Source organism: Myxocyprinus asiaticus, chromosome 23 (genome assembly GCF_019703515.2).
Source record: "Myxocyprinus asiaticus isolate MX2 ecotype Aquarium Trade chromosome 23, UBuf_Myxa_2, whole genome shotgun sequence".
Classification (NCBI taxonomy): domain Eukaryota; kingdom Metazoa; phylum Chordata; class Actinopteri; order Cypriniformes; family Catostomidae; genus Myxocyprinus; species Myxocyprinus asiaticus.
In genome coordinates, this window is record NC_059366.1 from 36,845,927 (window position 1) to 36,864,031 (window position 18,105).

At 35.4% G+C, this 18,105-nt stretch overlaps 1 protein-coding gene across 1 annotated transcript in view; it reads right to left on the reverse strand.

Annotated features, from left to right (window-relative positions):
- The window catches only part of eys (eyes shut homolog), a 293,123-nt gene that overhangs the window by 48,494 nt on the left and 226,524 nt on the right, over window positions 1-18,105 (reverse strand). Inside the window, exons 35-36 of the mRNA XM_051651752.1 lie at window positions 13,860-14,027; window positions 9,139-9,289 (exon numbers count right to left, since the gene is read on the reverse strand). Coding sequence (XP_051507712.1) covers window positions 9,139-9,289; window positions 13,860-14,027 — 319 coding nt within the window. The remainder of the gene's footprint in view (window positions 1-9,138; window positions 9,290-13,859; window positions 14,028-18,105) is intronic.

Sequence of the window (18,105 nt, forward strand, 5' to 3'; positions counted from 1 at the left end):
TTTGGACTAAAGTATTTCTTCCTTCCTTTCTTGAAGCCATGGAAGGAAGATGTGGTGGTAAGTTTCAGAGTTGGCCCATCCACTTGTCACTTGGTATGAATTTATGTGAGCTGAGTAAGATCAGATGAGATAGAAATGTATTGATCCCCGAGGGGAAATTTGCTTGTCACAGTGGCACTGTGTCACACAGAACTGTGCGTCATGGACTAGTAAACATGATGTCGCAACATAGAACAGTACCGTAACATTTATTTTAAATAAACACTATAATAAAGGAAATTACACTTGTAATACATCAAAAATAAACACCGCATTATCTGCACATGAGTGGATAACAGTTATTTTTATACAGTTATTTTTTATGGTTTGTTGTGGGGATGCTGCTGTTTTGTGCATGAAGTATGCTGCTGTATGCTAGTGTACACGGTACTCTTATTTAGCTAGTAATCAAACATGTACTGTGTATTACACATTATGAAAAGTTCTCAAAAGAATGGAGCAGGTCATGATCTACTGCATTTGACAAAATGTGCAAAAAGACAGAGCACACTGTGTAGGTTACTGTATCTCACAATGCAACATGCTCAACTTGACCTTCCATTTCCAGTGTGAGGAATGAACCAGAATAAATATAACAGTGAAGAACTGTTTTGCTTTTTAACTGTAGTGTTAAAAATATGGTAGCACTTTACCAAAATGTTGTATTCATTAACATTACTTAACGCAGTAGTTAACATGAACTAACAATGAACAATATTTTTTATAGAACCTATTCATCTTAATTAATGTTACAACCCCAATTCCAAAAAAGTTGGGACAGTATGAAAAATGCTAATGAAAACAAAAAGGAGTGATTTGTAAATTACATTCACCCTTTGCTAAATTGAAAACACAACAACTACACATTATATGATGTTTTACCTTGTGAATTTATGTACATTAATTTCAAATCAGAAGATTGCAACATGCTCCAAAAAAGTTGAGACAGGGGCAATTTAAGACTAATAACAATTTGACAAGTTAAAATAACAAGGCAATGTGAAACAGGAGATGTTAAACAGGTGAGGCAATTGTGTCATAGTATATAAGAAGCCTCCAAAAACAGCCTAGTCCTACAACAGCAAGGATCATTCGAGACTTGTCAATTTGCCAACAGATGCTTCAGCAAATAATCCAGCATTTTGAGAACAATGTTCCCCAAAGACAAACTGGAAGGATTTTGGGCATTTCACCCTCTACAGTGCACAATATAGTTAAAAGACTCAAGAAATATGGTCAAATCTTGGTGTGTAAAAGGCAAGACGAAAACCACATCTGAATGCACGTGATCTCTGAAAAAACATCATTCATCCGTAATGGATATAATGAACATGGGCTTGGGATTACTTTAGTAAACCTTTGTTAGTCAACACCATTCACCGCTGCATCCACAGATGCAAGTTAAGACTTTACTATGCAAAGCAGAAGCCCTACATCAACACTGTTCAGAAGCGCTGCCGACTTCTCTGGGCTCGTCTCATCTTAGATGGAAAGTAGAACAGTGGAACCGTGTTATTTGGTCCGATGAGTCCACATTTCAAATAGTAAAGTAGCAAAGGGTGAGTATAATTTACAAATCACTCCTTTTTGTTTTTATTAGCATTTTTCATACTGTCCCAACTTTTTTGGAATTGGGGTTGTAATTACAACATATACTAATATTTCTATAAATTAAAAGTTACATATGTTTACATCAGTTAATGCATTGTGAACTAACATTAACAAATGGTTCTTTAATAAATTAACATTAAGCAAGATTAATAAGTGCTGAAAAAATACTGTTCATTGTTAGTTCATTATACCTAATGCATTTATTTATTAATGTTAACAAATAGAACCTTATTGTAAAGTGTAACCAAAAATAGATTTTCCTTGTGGTCCCTTAAGAGGCGTTCACATATACAGTGACTTGTAACGACAAAGTGACAAGATGCAGCAACTACCAATGGCAGTGCAGACAGTGATCCACCACCCCCTGATGCAGTCAAGTAGGAATGGCCATTTCATTGTTTTAACTGCTGTAAGTGTGAACACCCCTGTAGTGGAAGGCAACCTTACAGAAATCTGCAGGTGCATTGTTATTGGTGCAGTGTTGGCTATATGTATATTCTAAAAAGTGTGATCCCAAGTGAATAAGTGATCCATAAGAAATGGTGCAACACGTCAAATTCAAATTGGCAAATTGGCAATTGACAAAGTTTTCATCACTTTTCGACTGCTGAACAGCTGCATAATTCTCTTAGCCTCATCTATAAACACTGACATCTAAAGTGCCAAAGATTACTAATGATTACTTCTGTTACTTTCAGCAGTTCCTGATTTTTCAAGTGACATTTACACTTTAACTGTGGCAATGCAAAAGCTGAGATGATGGCAATCACCACACAGAGTTTAAGATACTCAACAGCATAATTTCAAATCAAATAAGGTGTTGTACTGTACATGGGGAGGAGAACAGGATCACACAAACTTACATGAATGTCATGCATGGCCCCCAAAATCATGCACTACAATTAATAAGTTGAGCACTTGGTTAGATGATGTCAGTTGTGTCAGTTCCATTCTTTGTTGATGAGACTGCAAATGCCTAAAAAGCCTAATTGTGGCTGCACACACTCTGGGACATGACTGAGGACACTGGAAGAAATCAGTAAATAATTTACAATATCAGTCAAAGGTTTGGACACACCTACTTATTCTTATTATTATTGTTCTATTTTCCACATTTTAGAATAGCAGAAAAAAATAAATCACAAAAATGTTGAAGACTTAAATTATCTGAGAGATTTAAAAGTGCCGTTCTAACGCTCCTCTAACACAAGGTCCCATATTCCTTCCATCTATATTAAAATTCTGCTTAATGCCACTTGGCTGACCTTGATCCAGTTCCACGCAATGCCTGATCTCATCAGATCTTCATGGCTCCATCAGACCCAGAGACATGACCTCAAAATCAAAAGTCAGAATTACTGATATCGACAATGCCAGGTTTATTCACACCATCTGACAGGAGGAGGAGATTAGTGGTTCTGTCATGTGTCAGTATTAAAGGGTCAGGGACAGGGTGCATATGAAAATAAAGCACAGCAGGATATTAAGATCATTATCTACCCAAAGATGTAGGTATTAAGTGTAGATCAGGGGTTTTCAATCTTCACAGACCCAGGGACCCCACACCCAGATTCTCAGCCAATTGAAACACTTTGTATTACCTAAATGCAATTATTCCAAACCAGGGGAACGTGCACCCCAGGGGGTACCTAAACAGGTTCCAGAAGAAATCTAGACTTTGAGATTTAGAAGAGAGGAGATTTAGATTTTGCTTTTTATAAATATATAAAACAGAAATTACAACTTAAAAATATTAGGGCATTCAATAGATTAAACCTACTGATAAAACTACTGTTAAAACTATGACTATATTAAAAAGTAATAAAACTAATTGTGATTAATCTAAAAAAAAAAAAAAAAAAAAAAAAAATCAGCCTATGTTTCACACACAATATAGATTGTTAAATAGTGACATTAATTATATTATTATGAAAAGGAATGCTAACATAAAACATAATAGTTACAAAAATAATAATAATATAATTTATTTATATTATTATGATAATGTTAAATGATAGGGTGTAATATAAAAGGAGTAAAAAGTAACACATTTTTGGAAAAAAATGCATAAGACAAATTGCAAAAAATGCATACATAAGACAAAAAAAAGGTAACACTTAATTCACATTTATATAGTTAGAAATGTGAACAACTTTAATCATATAATTGAACAGGCTACATTGTTATATGTAGTTGTATTGTCATATAGGTACATTTTCTTGATTTTTCCCTGCCTGTTGGATTCTGCTGTTGTTGCGGTGTTAATACTTTATAACTTAATTTAAAAAAGCAATTTACAGTGTATTTGCAATATACTGTACAGTACATCTCTTCATGTGTTCCCAGGCAACATGATCACACGGAGGTCAGCATGCTGTTTCAGAGATCTGAATTTCCAGAACCCTAGGATCAGCCACATTATGCCAGCTCACTGACAAGCGGCATCTCCTATCAGACATTTTTGCTTTAGCTCCAGTGTGTTTACCTTCCCTTGTGGTGCGACCTGATGGGCATTGCGTCAGCAGAGTGTGAGACCCGGGTTCGGATCCCACATTAAAACCAGGAAGTAATCGCGTTCCCATAATCAGTGACGAGCACGAATCTGAGGCTGCATGCTGCCCACTAACATTATATTTATACTCCACTGATAGTTATGTTGAGGTCTGGAGTTTGTGTTGGGAGGTCCAGTTTATAAATAATGCATTCCTCTTCACAATATTACTGCTTGTATAGCTGAAAACAACTCCCTTCGCAGCTCGCTTTTGGCACACCTCCGTAGACATTACATCCGGAAAATGGAGCTCACACATGCCCATAAACCCAACAAAACTTACTGCTTTAGCCATTGGGATCAGTGTTTCTAATTTCCGTAAGCACAGACAGATTTTAGCTAAAGAAAATTCAACATACTGTTCCCGTTTTCACTGTGAGATCAGTTTGAACAAAGGGAATCAAACCAATGATCTTGGCATTGCTAGCACCGTGCCCTAACAGTATAACTACAGTAACACCATTTCTCCTTTCACCATCTGAATCAGGTATTTCTAATGCATTATATGCATAATATTTACAGTCTCTCAACATGTACTGTACTCTGCATCCAAAATATTATTGGACATTAATATGCCAGTGTAAAAGAATATATAATTCTGTGGAATATGCAGATAAAAGCAGGAAATCAGACATAGGGAAAGTGCAGATGGCACATCTGAAAATATCTCCATTCCTTCAGCCAGAGTACTTCATCAGACGACTAACAGAAGGAGATGAACCTTCTCCAAGCCCTTAGTTTTGAGACCACTGAGTCAAATAAGGCAGCATGAATATCTAGAGACAACTGATACAGGCTGGCAGACTGTTAAGTTAGAAGCACTTGGCATCATTAACACATCCCCTATGAGAGAAAAGCTGTTCAAGAGACCCATTAAATCTAGAAGTGAAAACAGCACTCTAATAGCCAAGGTTTGCTGTACACATTGGCAATTCTATTTGCAAAAGGAATATTTAGAACTCTAAAATTGATATTTCCTATTGACACACTAAAGCAGAACTTATAAAATAACCATCTTAGGACAAATGTTTTTGTGAAACATTTAAAGTGCCTACGACTTTTGAACAGTACTATACAGTATATAAAGAGAGAGAGAGAGAGAGAGAGAGAGAGAGAGAGGCTGCATCCAAAAACTGAAAAATGCTGCCTACTGAGGCCGTATACGAAGGTAGAATGAAAATAAGGTGCTTTTCAAACTGTTCTTAAACAAGTTTTTTAAGAGTTCCATTCATTTATAAATGCAGACTGATTAGGCAGCAAGTCAGCTGCCTACATTTTCGGATGCAGCCAGTGTGTGTGTGACAGAAAGAGAGTGAGAGAAAATTAAAGCAGATCAAAGGCCTTTTGTGGGTTTGTTTAGATTTGAATTTTGACAGTTGGAGATTGAATAAATGAGCATTGGCCTATTTCAACATTCCGACAATGTAAGTCTATTGACCTGTTTCAGTGATGTAACTTTTCCCCGCAGCTGCCATATTTGTGACCATCAGCGGGAGGAAACAATGGCGGTGAATGGAAAAAGACCCGAAAAACAATATCAAGAAAAACATAAAACATTTCTTTTGATCCATGCCAAGTCCCAGGAAAAGTTCATACAGGACTGAAGACAGCACAAATTTTACTAAATTGAACTTTCGCGGAAATATCAATATATTTTATCCACACTTCATCCACAGATGCAGGCACATACATACATGCATACAGTGACATCACATGAAACAGGTCAAAAGGATTTTTCTGATTTTTGATTGTTTGTAATTAATTAAAGACATAGCTATTACAGAACAAGCTAAAAGGTCTGTGCCGAGTTTGGTGGAAGTAGCTTAAAACATCTAGGTGTTACAGTCAGATATTTTGGTCTTTGTTTAGAGATTTTGAAAAAACCTAAACAATGTTTGTAGAATAACAGTATGCTGGCATTGTCAAGCCAACGTAATTAATGCAATTGTATTAAACAGCCTCTTGATAGTCAAGACAGCCTCTTGAAATCATATGTAAATTATTTTGGTATTATGTACATGCATGGTCATGAGTGCGTATACATTTTTTTTTTTAATAGTGCCCTGTTTGTGGCCTTACATATATAATCTATTCTGCCGGAGTGGTTCTGTTCTTTTAATTATAATAATTATGGATTTATACACTTATTGTGAAGGATAAAATACCAAACCAAATCAAGACACATTATTATGTGTTGAAAAGAATAAAGACTAATACTAAGCGGCATATTTTGGTGTTGCTGTGTGATTAGTTATAACCCAAGCCATATGTAAATGCAGCTTTGATGCCACTCCCATGACATTTACATGTCAAAACTTAAGACTGCTACAGTGTTCTACAATGATCTACAGAGCACACACTCATCAAATAGAAAGCCTAGAATATACCATGAAAGTGCTGCTGCTATCATTTATAAATGACAAGACACTAAATATTAAAAACCTGTGGCTGTGTTAAGAAGAATTGGTATAGAGAAGAAATAGGTATTTCTTCAACTATGGGCACTTTTAGAAAATGAACTCTCTTAAAAACCTTTCACACTTTCAATAGTTTATTTATTCTCTCCACTAAAAGTGTCTAACAGTGTAAAAACATGCATCACATTTTGTTCTGGAAAAAAAATCTCTTGTGTTTTGCGAAGGCTAATTTCATTGCTAGTATTTTATATAACCTAAATATACACAATTATTTTCATGCTTTTTGCATAATTTGACAAAATTACAGCTTAATACAGCAATATCATACAAGTAAGAGTGCTGTATGTCTGTATATCAGTGGCCCCTTGTGGTGCAGCTAATCAGAACTGTGCTGATATACGGACAAAACAGCATGACTGCAAGTGTGATATTGTTTTTATACAATAGTTCAACTAACAAGATCTTATGGCACAGATCAGGCTCTGCCATTGCTAGTTGAGAGATGCACCTAAGCCTCCTTTAATAATTTGAAAATGTCACTTTGGAACTAGTAACAACAGCTTGGGCTGTTTCTAACAAGTTATTGGAGTAAAAATGACTTGTGTGTGCATGTAAAAGAGAGAGCGACTGAGTGTGTGTGATTGCCTGCGTCTGTCGTGACTCCCATGCGGTGATAATCAGCAATGCTGAAACTCTACACTAGCTGTAGTGTGGTAGAAACCTGCTATCCGAGCGATCGTGGAGTGATGCTGCCTATCAAATATGCAGTCTCTTTGAAGTCGTCAGCAGCTTCATCCATTTCAACATGATTTTGGACTACTCCAGATTTCCACACATGAAGTGCATCGCAAGAAAGAATGATGTATTTGTTATAGGACTGGTATCAGTTTGGATACTTTGCTCATGTTCTTGTTCTCATTCAGATGCCCCAAAACCACAAATCATACAACTGAGTAGTAGAGCTATCATTATTCAGCGCAAGCGGGTTATTTTATTGAGCTAATAATTGATCATTTTGATCAAACTAAAAATGTTTATGCAAACAACAGAACAGAAACTATAATTGAATTACTGAAAAAGATTGAGTAATATCTTACATCAATTCATAACAGGAAAGTGTAATCTGATTCTGATTATTATGATGCATCACACCCAACACTATTCAGTAGCAGCTCTGTGTGCTTTGGAGTGACATCAAAAAGATAAAAAATAAATAAGTGAGTATAGCATTTCATAAAAAACACAGGCCTATGACAAAAAATTAAAAGAAGACACATCACTATTCCATTAGTGTATTCCATCAAGTGTTCTTGTTGAGTGAAATAACCTATCCTTTAGTAACATATAGGGGTGTATACTCAGTTTTTAAGATATCATTTCAAATTACATATCAAAATTCCATTACATTTAATTGAGTAAACTTTAACAAAAGTGAATGAATAAAACTTACATTTGTTCATGTTTTATGAATTTTATTTCGTTAAAGATTTCTCAGTTCAATATGGTGGAATTTTGTTAAGAAATTGAAATGCGTAAATCTTAAAAATAGACTAAAATATATATTTTTTAATGTATGCAAGCATGCCATAGAGCACAAAGTGTGATTAAACACGATGCAATAGTGGCAATCTAGTAGCTTCTAGCCTCTTTCTTTTATTATTATTACAGTAATTCGACTTGTGACACATTTTTTTCTGCATTTTCTTTCCCTGGACAAACCTGATCTATGCTCTTCACCGCCACATTTGTCTCCTTGGTAACCAAGTACACTAACGTTTGATAAAACATTGTTAGCGGCAAAATGTTGGTGCAACTGAGGTTGTAGTTTGAGGAAAAATGTATATTAATGTTTTCACACAATAAATATTGGAATGGTATTTGATTACCTCATTCTTTGTTAAGATTACCATATATTTCAAATGTAATAAATAATATTTTTATGATGGACTTTCACATTTTAACATCGAAAGTTGGAAGTTAACATTTTTTAATTTTGAAGTTAAAGTAAAGGTTGGAGATTTGGTATAAGATTTAATGTGGCCTTAAAGTTTGTAAGCTAAAACCCCTTAGACAATAAAAGGGCCCATAGTTGAAGAAACACCCATATATAGAATTGAAGGTCAAACTGCAATAAAAATCAACATATTTCTGTAAGCGTTTTTGTTTCCTGAAAGTGACAGCTATCTGAAGCTCACTTTAGTGACACCCTGGGGTGCAGATGATTAAAATGGTTTACTGTTGTGTTCTTAAGTTTATCTAAAGTGTCATCTCTGTTACTATCTATTAAGTGTGAGATAACCACAAAGGAACAGAGATAACAACTATTCTTATTGCTGGTCAAAATCACTCTTTTGCTCAAAGTCGTACTGTGAGGCATGTGAAAATTCAAAATCACTTTAGGTAATCTTACATAAATTTGTGATGTTTTTAGTATGAATTTTGTGTTTGACTAAACGCAAACAATAAGAGTACTAAAGACGTTATTAAAAAAAAAAAAGAAAAAAGTTCTGGAATTCTCACCTTACTGTAACAGGCACTAAGCTGTCATTCGCCACATTTTGATAAGCCACTGTACTCAAAACATGACTGGCACTGCAACCCAATCTGGCCACTGGTCTTCCATTCTGGAGGAACACATGGAGGAAGCGGTCTCCGAAATTCTGCTCCCGGGCTGAAAGGGCAGAGGGAATTTAAAGAGATGAGGAAGGTTTCACTCAGTATGAACTTATTATAATGAGATTTAGAGATGACCCGTTTCATATGTGGTCAGACACCCTGTCTCAATTATTATGAATCTCATACTGAAGAAGTCACTGAAACGTTAGTTCTCATCTCGTACTAATATGATGTATAAAAAAACAAAACAAAACAAAGCAAACAAACCCGGCAATCAACATTTTTACTTGTATTACATGTATAAGAGATTACATGCATTCAAACATTCAAAAATGAACATGTACACATTATATACGAATATGAATAAGATTAGCCTGAAAAATAAAATTTCATCCCTGCAACTTCACAACTCCTCTGGCTTCAACTCTGGCATTATACATTATCTCATTCTGATATAATTATGATCTTTAAGTTAGACATGCTTATTGTTTTGTTTGAATTTCTTATACATACAAAACAATAAATTATATATACACTGTGTACACAGCTCAAGCTGTCGCAACTAAATCAATAACTGTCGATTTGATTGCCATTTCCTATCCAAGCTTAAAAATATTGTGCTTAGTTGAGTTTCTCCTTGCTGTGACATATTTTGGAACACATCCAGTGGTTGCAGCTGCACTTGGCAACTGCTGCATCAACAACAGGTGTAGTTCCTCTCCATCCTTCTTATTATATGGTGGGGGGTGTGTGGGTTTGTGAACAAATGACAAAGTACTCCTTATTGTCCCAGTGGCCTTGTTACCCTGTACTGGGTCTAACAGAGTGAACGTCCTCCTGTCAATACCTCTCACCCATTCTGTTCACTCTTCCTCTCCTCGGCTGATGAGTGAAGCGCAGCGGGAGTTTGACGTGGCACTCGGGGGAAGTTTTGTTTAGAGCGGATGAGAGGCAGGTGTAACTCTGAGCGTTCTCCTGCATTCTGACGCATGTAATAGGCTTGTCTTCTGATTAACTTTGATCTCTAGAGTTTTTCTGTTTGTTTCTATTGGGTTTGCGGCTGGTACATATCATAGATTAAAGGCACAGCATCTTCTGCATACTGGTTGAGGGCTGATGCACTCCTGATTGTTATGCTACACATACAAAAAATCATTGGACTTTGGGGAGTTTAAAGGTGAAGTGTGTCATTTCTGTGCCACTAGCTTCATCAAATGGAATTGCAAAAATAATGACTGTTTTCAGACAGTTTCCCCCCACATCTTCCACTGGTTAAAAAAACAGATAGTCCCAACCTAAACTCACACTATTTGCTGAGCCAATGGGGCTCATTCGTGAAACATAAGCAGAACAAATTTCTGTGGATATCAGTCGTAAAACTATTCTTATGTAAAATATTTTACACTATATTGAAAGAGACAATTTCTGAAAGAATGGTTTTATAAAGAATTTACACCGAAATTCATTCTGCTTGTGTTTCATGAATGAGGCCCAATATTGCTGTATTGGGCTATTCGGCTCAAACCAAGACAATTGTTTCAATTGCACAACATAGCCGCTTTTCACTCTTTTCAGGTAAATCAACCCACAAATGGCTTACTTGTAGTTGCCTCTGCACATTAAAGGTGCTGTAAGTTATTTTAGACATTTTGCCATTTACAAAGCATAGAACTTTCACAAAGTATGTTAATAGCACATTATAGAAAGTTTTTCTTCGTTAACATTAGTAAATGCACTGACAATTAACTATATATATATATATATATATATATATATATATATATATATATATATATATATATATATATATATATATATATTTTTTTAATTTATTTTTTTACAGTATTTACAAATTTTAGTTTATGTTGGTTAATAAAAATACACTTCTTCATCGTTAGTTCATGTTAGTTCATAGTGAATTAACAAATGTTAACATATACAACTTTTTATTTAAAAAACATATTAGTAGTATGTTGAAATTAACATTAACCAAGATTAATAAATGCTGTAAAATTATTGTTTATTGTTAGTTTATGCTAACTAATGTAGTTGTTAAAAAATGTAACCTTATTTTCAAGTGTTACCAGTGTATTTTCTCAAGACACATATTTCTGTGTTATTTGTCACACAGTAGGGCAGTGTCACACGGTATTTTATGCATGGAATAAAATAAATAAATAGATTACAGTACTACACTATTTTTTCTCTAATATTATTAGTCATGTACCAGCAGTGTTTTGATTATCCTTTACATTTCACAGAAACATTTGTAAGAATTGGAATTATTCAGATAAAATTGACATTGATCAAAAGATATTTAGCCACAGAATAATAAAGAAGTTCCTAATAGCGTTCAGGCCAGGTTGGGAGAACATTTTAATTAAATCAGTCATTTTTCCTCCTCTAAAATTGATGAATCTGTCACAAGCCAAATGAGCGAGCTTACCCAAATGCTTTTTTCCAGTGTTTTTTTTTTTTTCATTTCATGAGGACCATGACAGGTAGAGACACAAGATAAACATGGTCAGACTGCCCATGTCAGGTGAGCTGCATATTATATGATAATCTGACAGGGTGGAAGAAAAATGAATTTTCTAACTTGACATCAAGAGCAATCTCATTCAAAGATGACAGTCCATCCAGCCCCTCCGCCTTTAGTGCCTACAATTTATAGACATGACTCATCTCACTATAAGGTTATTTAAATGTCAGGAGATTGTTAAGACTGCTGCTACTGATGTAATATGGACTGCATTTTATAAATTTGAACTGAGATTGGTAAAACTTTCAACAATGTTGACTGTAAATGGCCACTCCATGGCTGCAGCTGTAAAACAATCTTATTGAAAAAGCAGTTGACACTCTCTTAAGCAAATGGCGACGATTTTACACCTGTAGTGATGCCTGATGAGCACAATATTCAGCAAGCACATGAACGAAGTCATGTCACATTGAACCAGCATTGGACGCATTGGATCTGTATATGACCTGCTGTATCTGAGGTTTAGAGGTAGTATATGTACATCTAAAAAAATGCAGGTGCACAGCTACAAGTTGAAGTTCATAGAAATGAGTAGAGATGCTGGTGTTCCTTTGTGAATGTTTTTCACTACATCCGGTGATAGTATACTCCACCCACTTTTTATCTCCTCCTATAAAAAACTGTATATAACTTAGCAGGGAAAAGAATATCAGTATGTTTGATCTGACGAAGACCCAATTTGTGTCAAAATGCTGTCAATAAACTGCTAATAAACAGTAAACAGTAAACTCACAATAAACAGTGAGTCACACTGACCCAGAATCACAAAAAAACAATTTTTTTTAATACATACTCATTTAATTATAATATAATGTTAATCAGACTCACTCAATTACAGGTAAAATCCCAAAATACTCATTCATTGGAGTTTTCCCCAGTCAAGGGAGCGTATTGGTTTAGAATAGAGTAATTGAAGAGCATCATCCAGCAGGGTTTGCCAATTAGCTAATGGGATCAACCATCATAACTTGAAAATTCAACCCACAGCACATATCCTTGTCTGGTGTGATTGATTACACCAAGAGACATTTGCTATGTCATTAACATGTCCTGTGAGATGACTTCATTATTGGGTAAAGAGGTAGTTGGTCCGATGTTTTAATTTAGCGCTGAGGCTTACACTTCTGTGCATAGCCTCATAATTCAAGGAACCTTCAGTGTATGTAATCTGCAACAGGCAATGTTGTTGTCAATGGGAAGTCGATTATTCATTAATACACATTGACAGAGTGTGAGTTTATCAAGTCAAACTTTCTGTATCCTTTGGAGGTGATTGCTATTTTTATTTTTGCATGTGTGATCAGTGAATATGTCATGAATGGGATGTCACAATTAATTACTTACCTCTCAAATCAAACTGAAATTATTATTCAGTTTGATTAAATGCTCCATGTATGTATACAGCTGTTCACCTCAATCTTTGAGCAGGTAGCCATAGAAACTAAGAATTTCTAAAGAATATGTCACTGATTCTAAATTAGCACCACTAATAGAGTTCCTCTGTGTTCATGACATTTTTAAAGACCCAAAAAGGTTTCCATGGTAAATTTTAATACACTACACCAGTCTACACCTGAATAAAAAAGAAAACCCAAAATGAATGTATAGAAAATACTAATACACTGTAAGGTAAACCCCACTTGACATTAGCACATTTAATTATTTAAAGGGTTTTGTTGGTTTTAGTCCATGCCTATTAGCTTTGAAGCCATCTATATGCTAGTGTACTCTTAAATTTACAAAATGAAATGGACAAAAATAAACACAGTTACAGTCTTTCTCTTCTGGTAAAACAGACTAATCATCTTGCACTAAGGGGCATATTAAAAGTGTTATCCAGTAAAATGCTCTCTAGAATGAAAATTGCCCCCCTTATACTAATACCAAAAGCCACCAGCTAGTAACAGAAAGTAATAATTCATGGTTGTGACGTTATCTTAAGGCTATTAGCTATCTTCAATATTTCCCCAACTTCATTTTATTCAATAGGAAACATGTCAACACAGAAAAGGAAATGGCTTTTGTCAAGCCATTTCATGGGGTCTTTAAGAGCTGTGTTCTGCGACGAGTTTCAGATACTCACTGTAGAGAATAGTACCATGAAGTGTCTTGCTCGTCATTGTCAAATACACGGTCCTGCTGTCCTCAGAGGATTTACTCGCAAAGTGAGTATCTGACTGCAACAGGGACGTCAGAGGCGGCAACTCCAAGAAAGATGTACCATCAAACTGAGGAAAAAACACTGATGTATCTGAAAAGGAGAAAATAACAAAAAATGTACAGTAGCCTACTTAAATCTAAAATCCATGTAAGCAACATTTGTGTTTTTTTATATAATGGCAGAGTCGACAATTTAAAGGGATTGTTCACCCAAAAATAGAAATTCTGTCACCATTTACTTACCCTGAAATCACATTTTGCCCTCACTAGTTCATTTTAAATGATCTTCCGGTGTGACAAATTAATCTTTAAAAGTACAAGTATTCCATGTAGTCTCTCAATTAACATGAGACCATAAAAGGAGCATGCATAATAATGATAAAATACTGAGCAAAATTCTGTTTAAAAATTATTTTAGATGGAGTATACAGAAGGATGTCACACCGGAGGACACGTCAATTTTCGAAAAGCATTTAATGTCAACTAGCCAGTTACATTTTTTTGCCATCTTCAATTACTAAAATTCATAATATATAACTATGATGTCATAAAAGATGCATAAAATGCTGTTTAAAAGTAGTTTTACTTTCCAAAAGCATTTCATGTCAACTACCCATTACTACCTTTAATGACTAAATTCCATAACCTATAGCTTATTGAATTCTGACTTGAATTTTGACCGTATGTTGTGGTAAGACCTCCAGCTGAATGCACAGTCAAGAGTGGTAGCGTCTGCCAGACTCTGATAAATAGCCTACAAGCAAAGGCAGGAGGATGCTGTCAGGACCTGTACTGGAGCAGTGTTATCTCCCAGAGGGTGACAGACGACAGTGACTTTAGGGGAAGAGGAAGGTGGGTGTTGTCTTCTGTGGTCAGGATCTCTCTGCAGTGGTAATGATCTGTTAGCTTTTACACACAAGGCAATGTGTGCAATGTGACAATGTCAAGAGATATGTGATGATACTTCAACGGGGGCCGTTCACGGTGGATGTGTGTCACGGAGTTGCTCGTACAGCGCTCTATATACAACATACAAGGTTGAATCAGCAATATGCATAGGCACTTCTCGGAGAGTCAGTGTAAAGCAATTTACAATATTTCAAGCCTGTGGCAATGAAAACTAAAATATACCTAATTGACACTTTGATAAGCTCCACCCCCCGTGGTTATGGTTGCTCGCTCTGACAAGCTCTGCAGAACTCCCCACTGGAATAAATGGGAGATTGTCGTGGATGGTGCATTTTTTCATAAACGGAATGGATAATATTTTTACGTGGGCTGGTATGAAGAGTGACATTGTAAAGCATATTTATCTTAAGTGTTTTGTAAAAGAAATAGTTAAATTACACAGTAATTTGGTTAAAAACTGTGGAGACTGTGCATCAGAATCAAGGCAAACTATTATTATAGTCACTTGAAAAAAAAAAAAAACTGAACTATTTAATAGTGATTACACATCTAATAACGTTAGCTTAAGTGAACAGAGCTGTTCATATCATCTCATAACACACTCATTTTGATGCCGTGAACTGTTTATTTACTATCGCTTTTATTGTGACTTGAATCTAAACTGTTGCTCTCTGGCCAGTGCTACAGAGCACTGAGTGCCAGGGCATCCAGGCACAAGAACAGTTTTTACCCTCAAGCCATTTTCCTCATAAACAATTAAACTGCGTCAGGACTACCCCATAGTGCAGTAGGGTAAACACATATGTAAATTCACATATTTAATTCAATAACTGTACATATCCATACCTTGCACATACACGACCACTTGCACATGTACATACGCCATTTTGTTATATGTCCTAATATTTATACAGTATGCCTATTTATACTCTTACCTTGTTTTATATTCTGTGTCTCACTGTAATGTTCTGTGTGCACTTGCTTGTTTCTCCTATCACCAAAAAAATAAAAAATTCCTCGTGTACGTGTGAACAATTGGTAATAAACCTCATTCTGATTCTGAATCAATATATAAATGAATGAATGTTCAGTTATTAGCTCTAATTTACCTTGGAGCAAATGTAGGTGTCATTGCAGATATTATATGCACATTTGGGAATTTGACACAGTTTAATCCATAACATGCTCCTCTGCAGATTTATTTAAAAATTATTTTAAAAAAAGAAAGAAAAACACTGCGGGCATCCTCTCTGGATGTGACTCGTGTCACTATTACAAATAACCCGGCAACAACGTGTTTAAATCTTTTTTTTTTACTATTTTGATAAAACCCCACTTAAAAGAACTCAAACACACATTACTCCCATAGGCTGTCATTGGAAAATAGTAGTGATGGGTCGTTCATGAATGATTCGTTCATTCTGAATAAATCTTATGTGTGACTCAGAAGAATGAGTAGCCTCAGAGAGTGATTATTTCATTTTGTGTTGGCCACACATTGCATTGCGCAACCTCAGTTTGTTTGTTACATGAAAACCGCATAGGAGCTTTACAGGAAACAGAAATGATTAGTTCACCTTTCAACTCTTTTGGTCCGAATCATTCATTTTTTGTCATGTGACAGCTGTATATGCTATGCATTGCTCACACAGGAAACAGAAATGATTAGTTCACCTCTCGAGTCTTCTGGTCTGAGTTGTTCATTCTTTTGTCATGTGACAGCCGTATACGTCACGTGACAAAAGAATGAACGACTTGGACAAGAAGATTCAATACAGAGGTGAACTAATCATTTCTGTTTCTCATAATTTGTCCTTGGCTGCATTATCAATTTTTCCTTATTGGGACTATAATCAAAGTTTGCGTAAGTAGACATGTTGGGGGGATTTGGCTATTGAAAATGTAACATTTTAATTTAATTCAGCTCAAATGAACGAAATGATGAATAAAGATTTGCTCATTTTGCTGAATGAGACTAAAAGATACAAGTCAGTAAAATGATCTGATCTTCACATCACTAGAAAATAGCAAACATGCGTCAGAGTAATGGCGGCAGGGCAACAGTTGCTAAGACAGGATTGGTCAGAAGCACTTTTAAGGTGGGGCTTAGCGAAGGGTCAATTGACCAACTGAATAGACCTTATTCACTCTAGAGCCATCTTTGATTTTTAATGGGAATGACAACGAGGCTGTGTGGGATAGACATACAGTCTCTTCAATGGGCTGTACTGCAGTTTAAGTGTTTTTGGATCGTTCCGTGGACAAAACATTGATAAAATATCTGTCCAAGAACATTCAGTATCCAAAGAACTCTAGAAATCATGAGTTGGGAAAATCAGATGTGATCTAGGAGCTTTATAACACTTTATACAGTTCGTGCCATTGAAGAGATGGTAAGTCTATCCCTCACAACCTCATTATCATTCCCATAAAAAATAAAAAATGGCGCTAGTGATCTCATAATATGAAGTTCCTTACAGTTCTTTGACATTTTAAGTCAAGGGCGTCGAAGACACGAATACTGAAAATGTTTAATGATATAAGGGGAAAATATGCTTAAAAACAGTATTATACAGTATATTCATAATATTCTATTTTTAACTACATCAGGTAGATTTAATATGTTGTGTTGCATGCTATAGCTTGCATTTTATAGCAGTAGAACCATTTTTAATTAAGAGCGACATTGCGCTATCGTGTTTAATGTATTTTTTAATTTAAGTTTAAAGAGTTGCTCACAGCAATAATGGACAGGTAAAAGGAAAAACATTAGAAATTAAAAAAGAATTTCGCAATTGTTTCCAAGTTTTACTGAATGATTATTAGATATGATACTGGTTCAATGCAGGCAGAGTTTGATTGTGAAACAAGTCTGCAATTAAAACAAACCTTTCAGCGTCCAAGGCCTTAGGCATAACTTTGCGTTTGAAATGGCTAAGAGCCAAAGTTATCAAGCCAAGAGCAGTGAGTGAGTTTCCCTTTTCTTTGTCAATATAGTTGCTTGATTGATTTCCCCCAAATTACCTATTTCTTATGTAAATGTGTAATTTAAAGGCCTCTGATGAATGGAATGAGTAAATTCTACATGCTCCCTTTTGCTTCGCCCAAATTCTAGTTATTAGAGAAGCATTAGAGAAGCATTGTGCATGGGCACATCAATGTTTAACAAATGTATAAAACTAGGCCCTTCACGTTTTGTCCAATCCAGCCGTCAAACTAAAATGAGTTTGACACTCTTACTTTAAGTGTTACAGTAAATA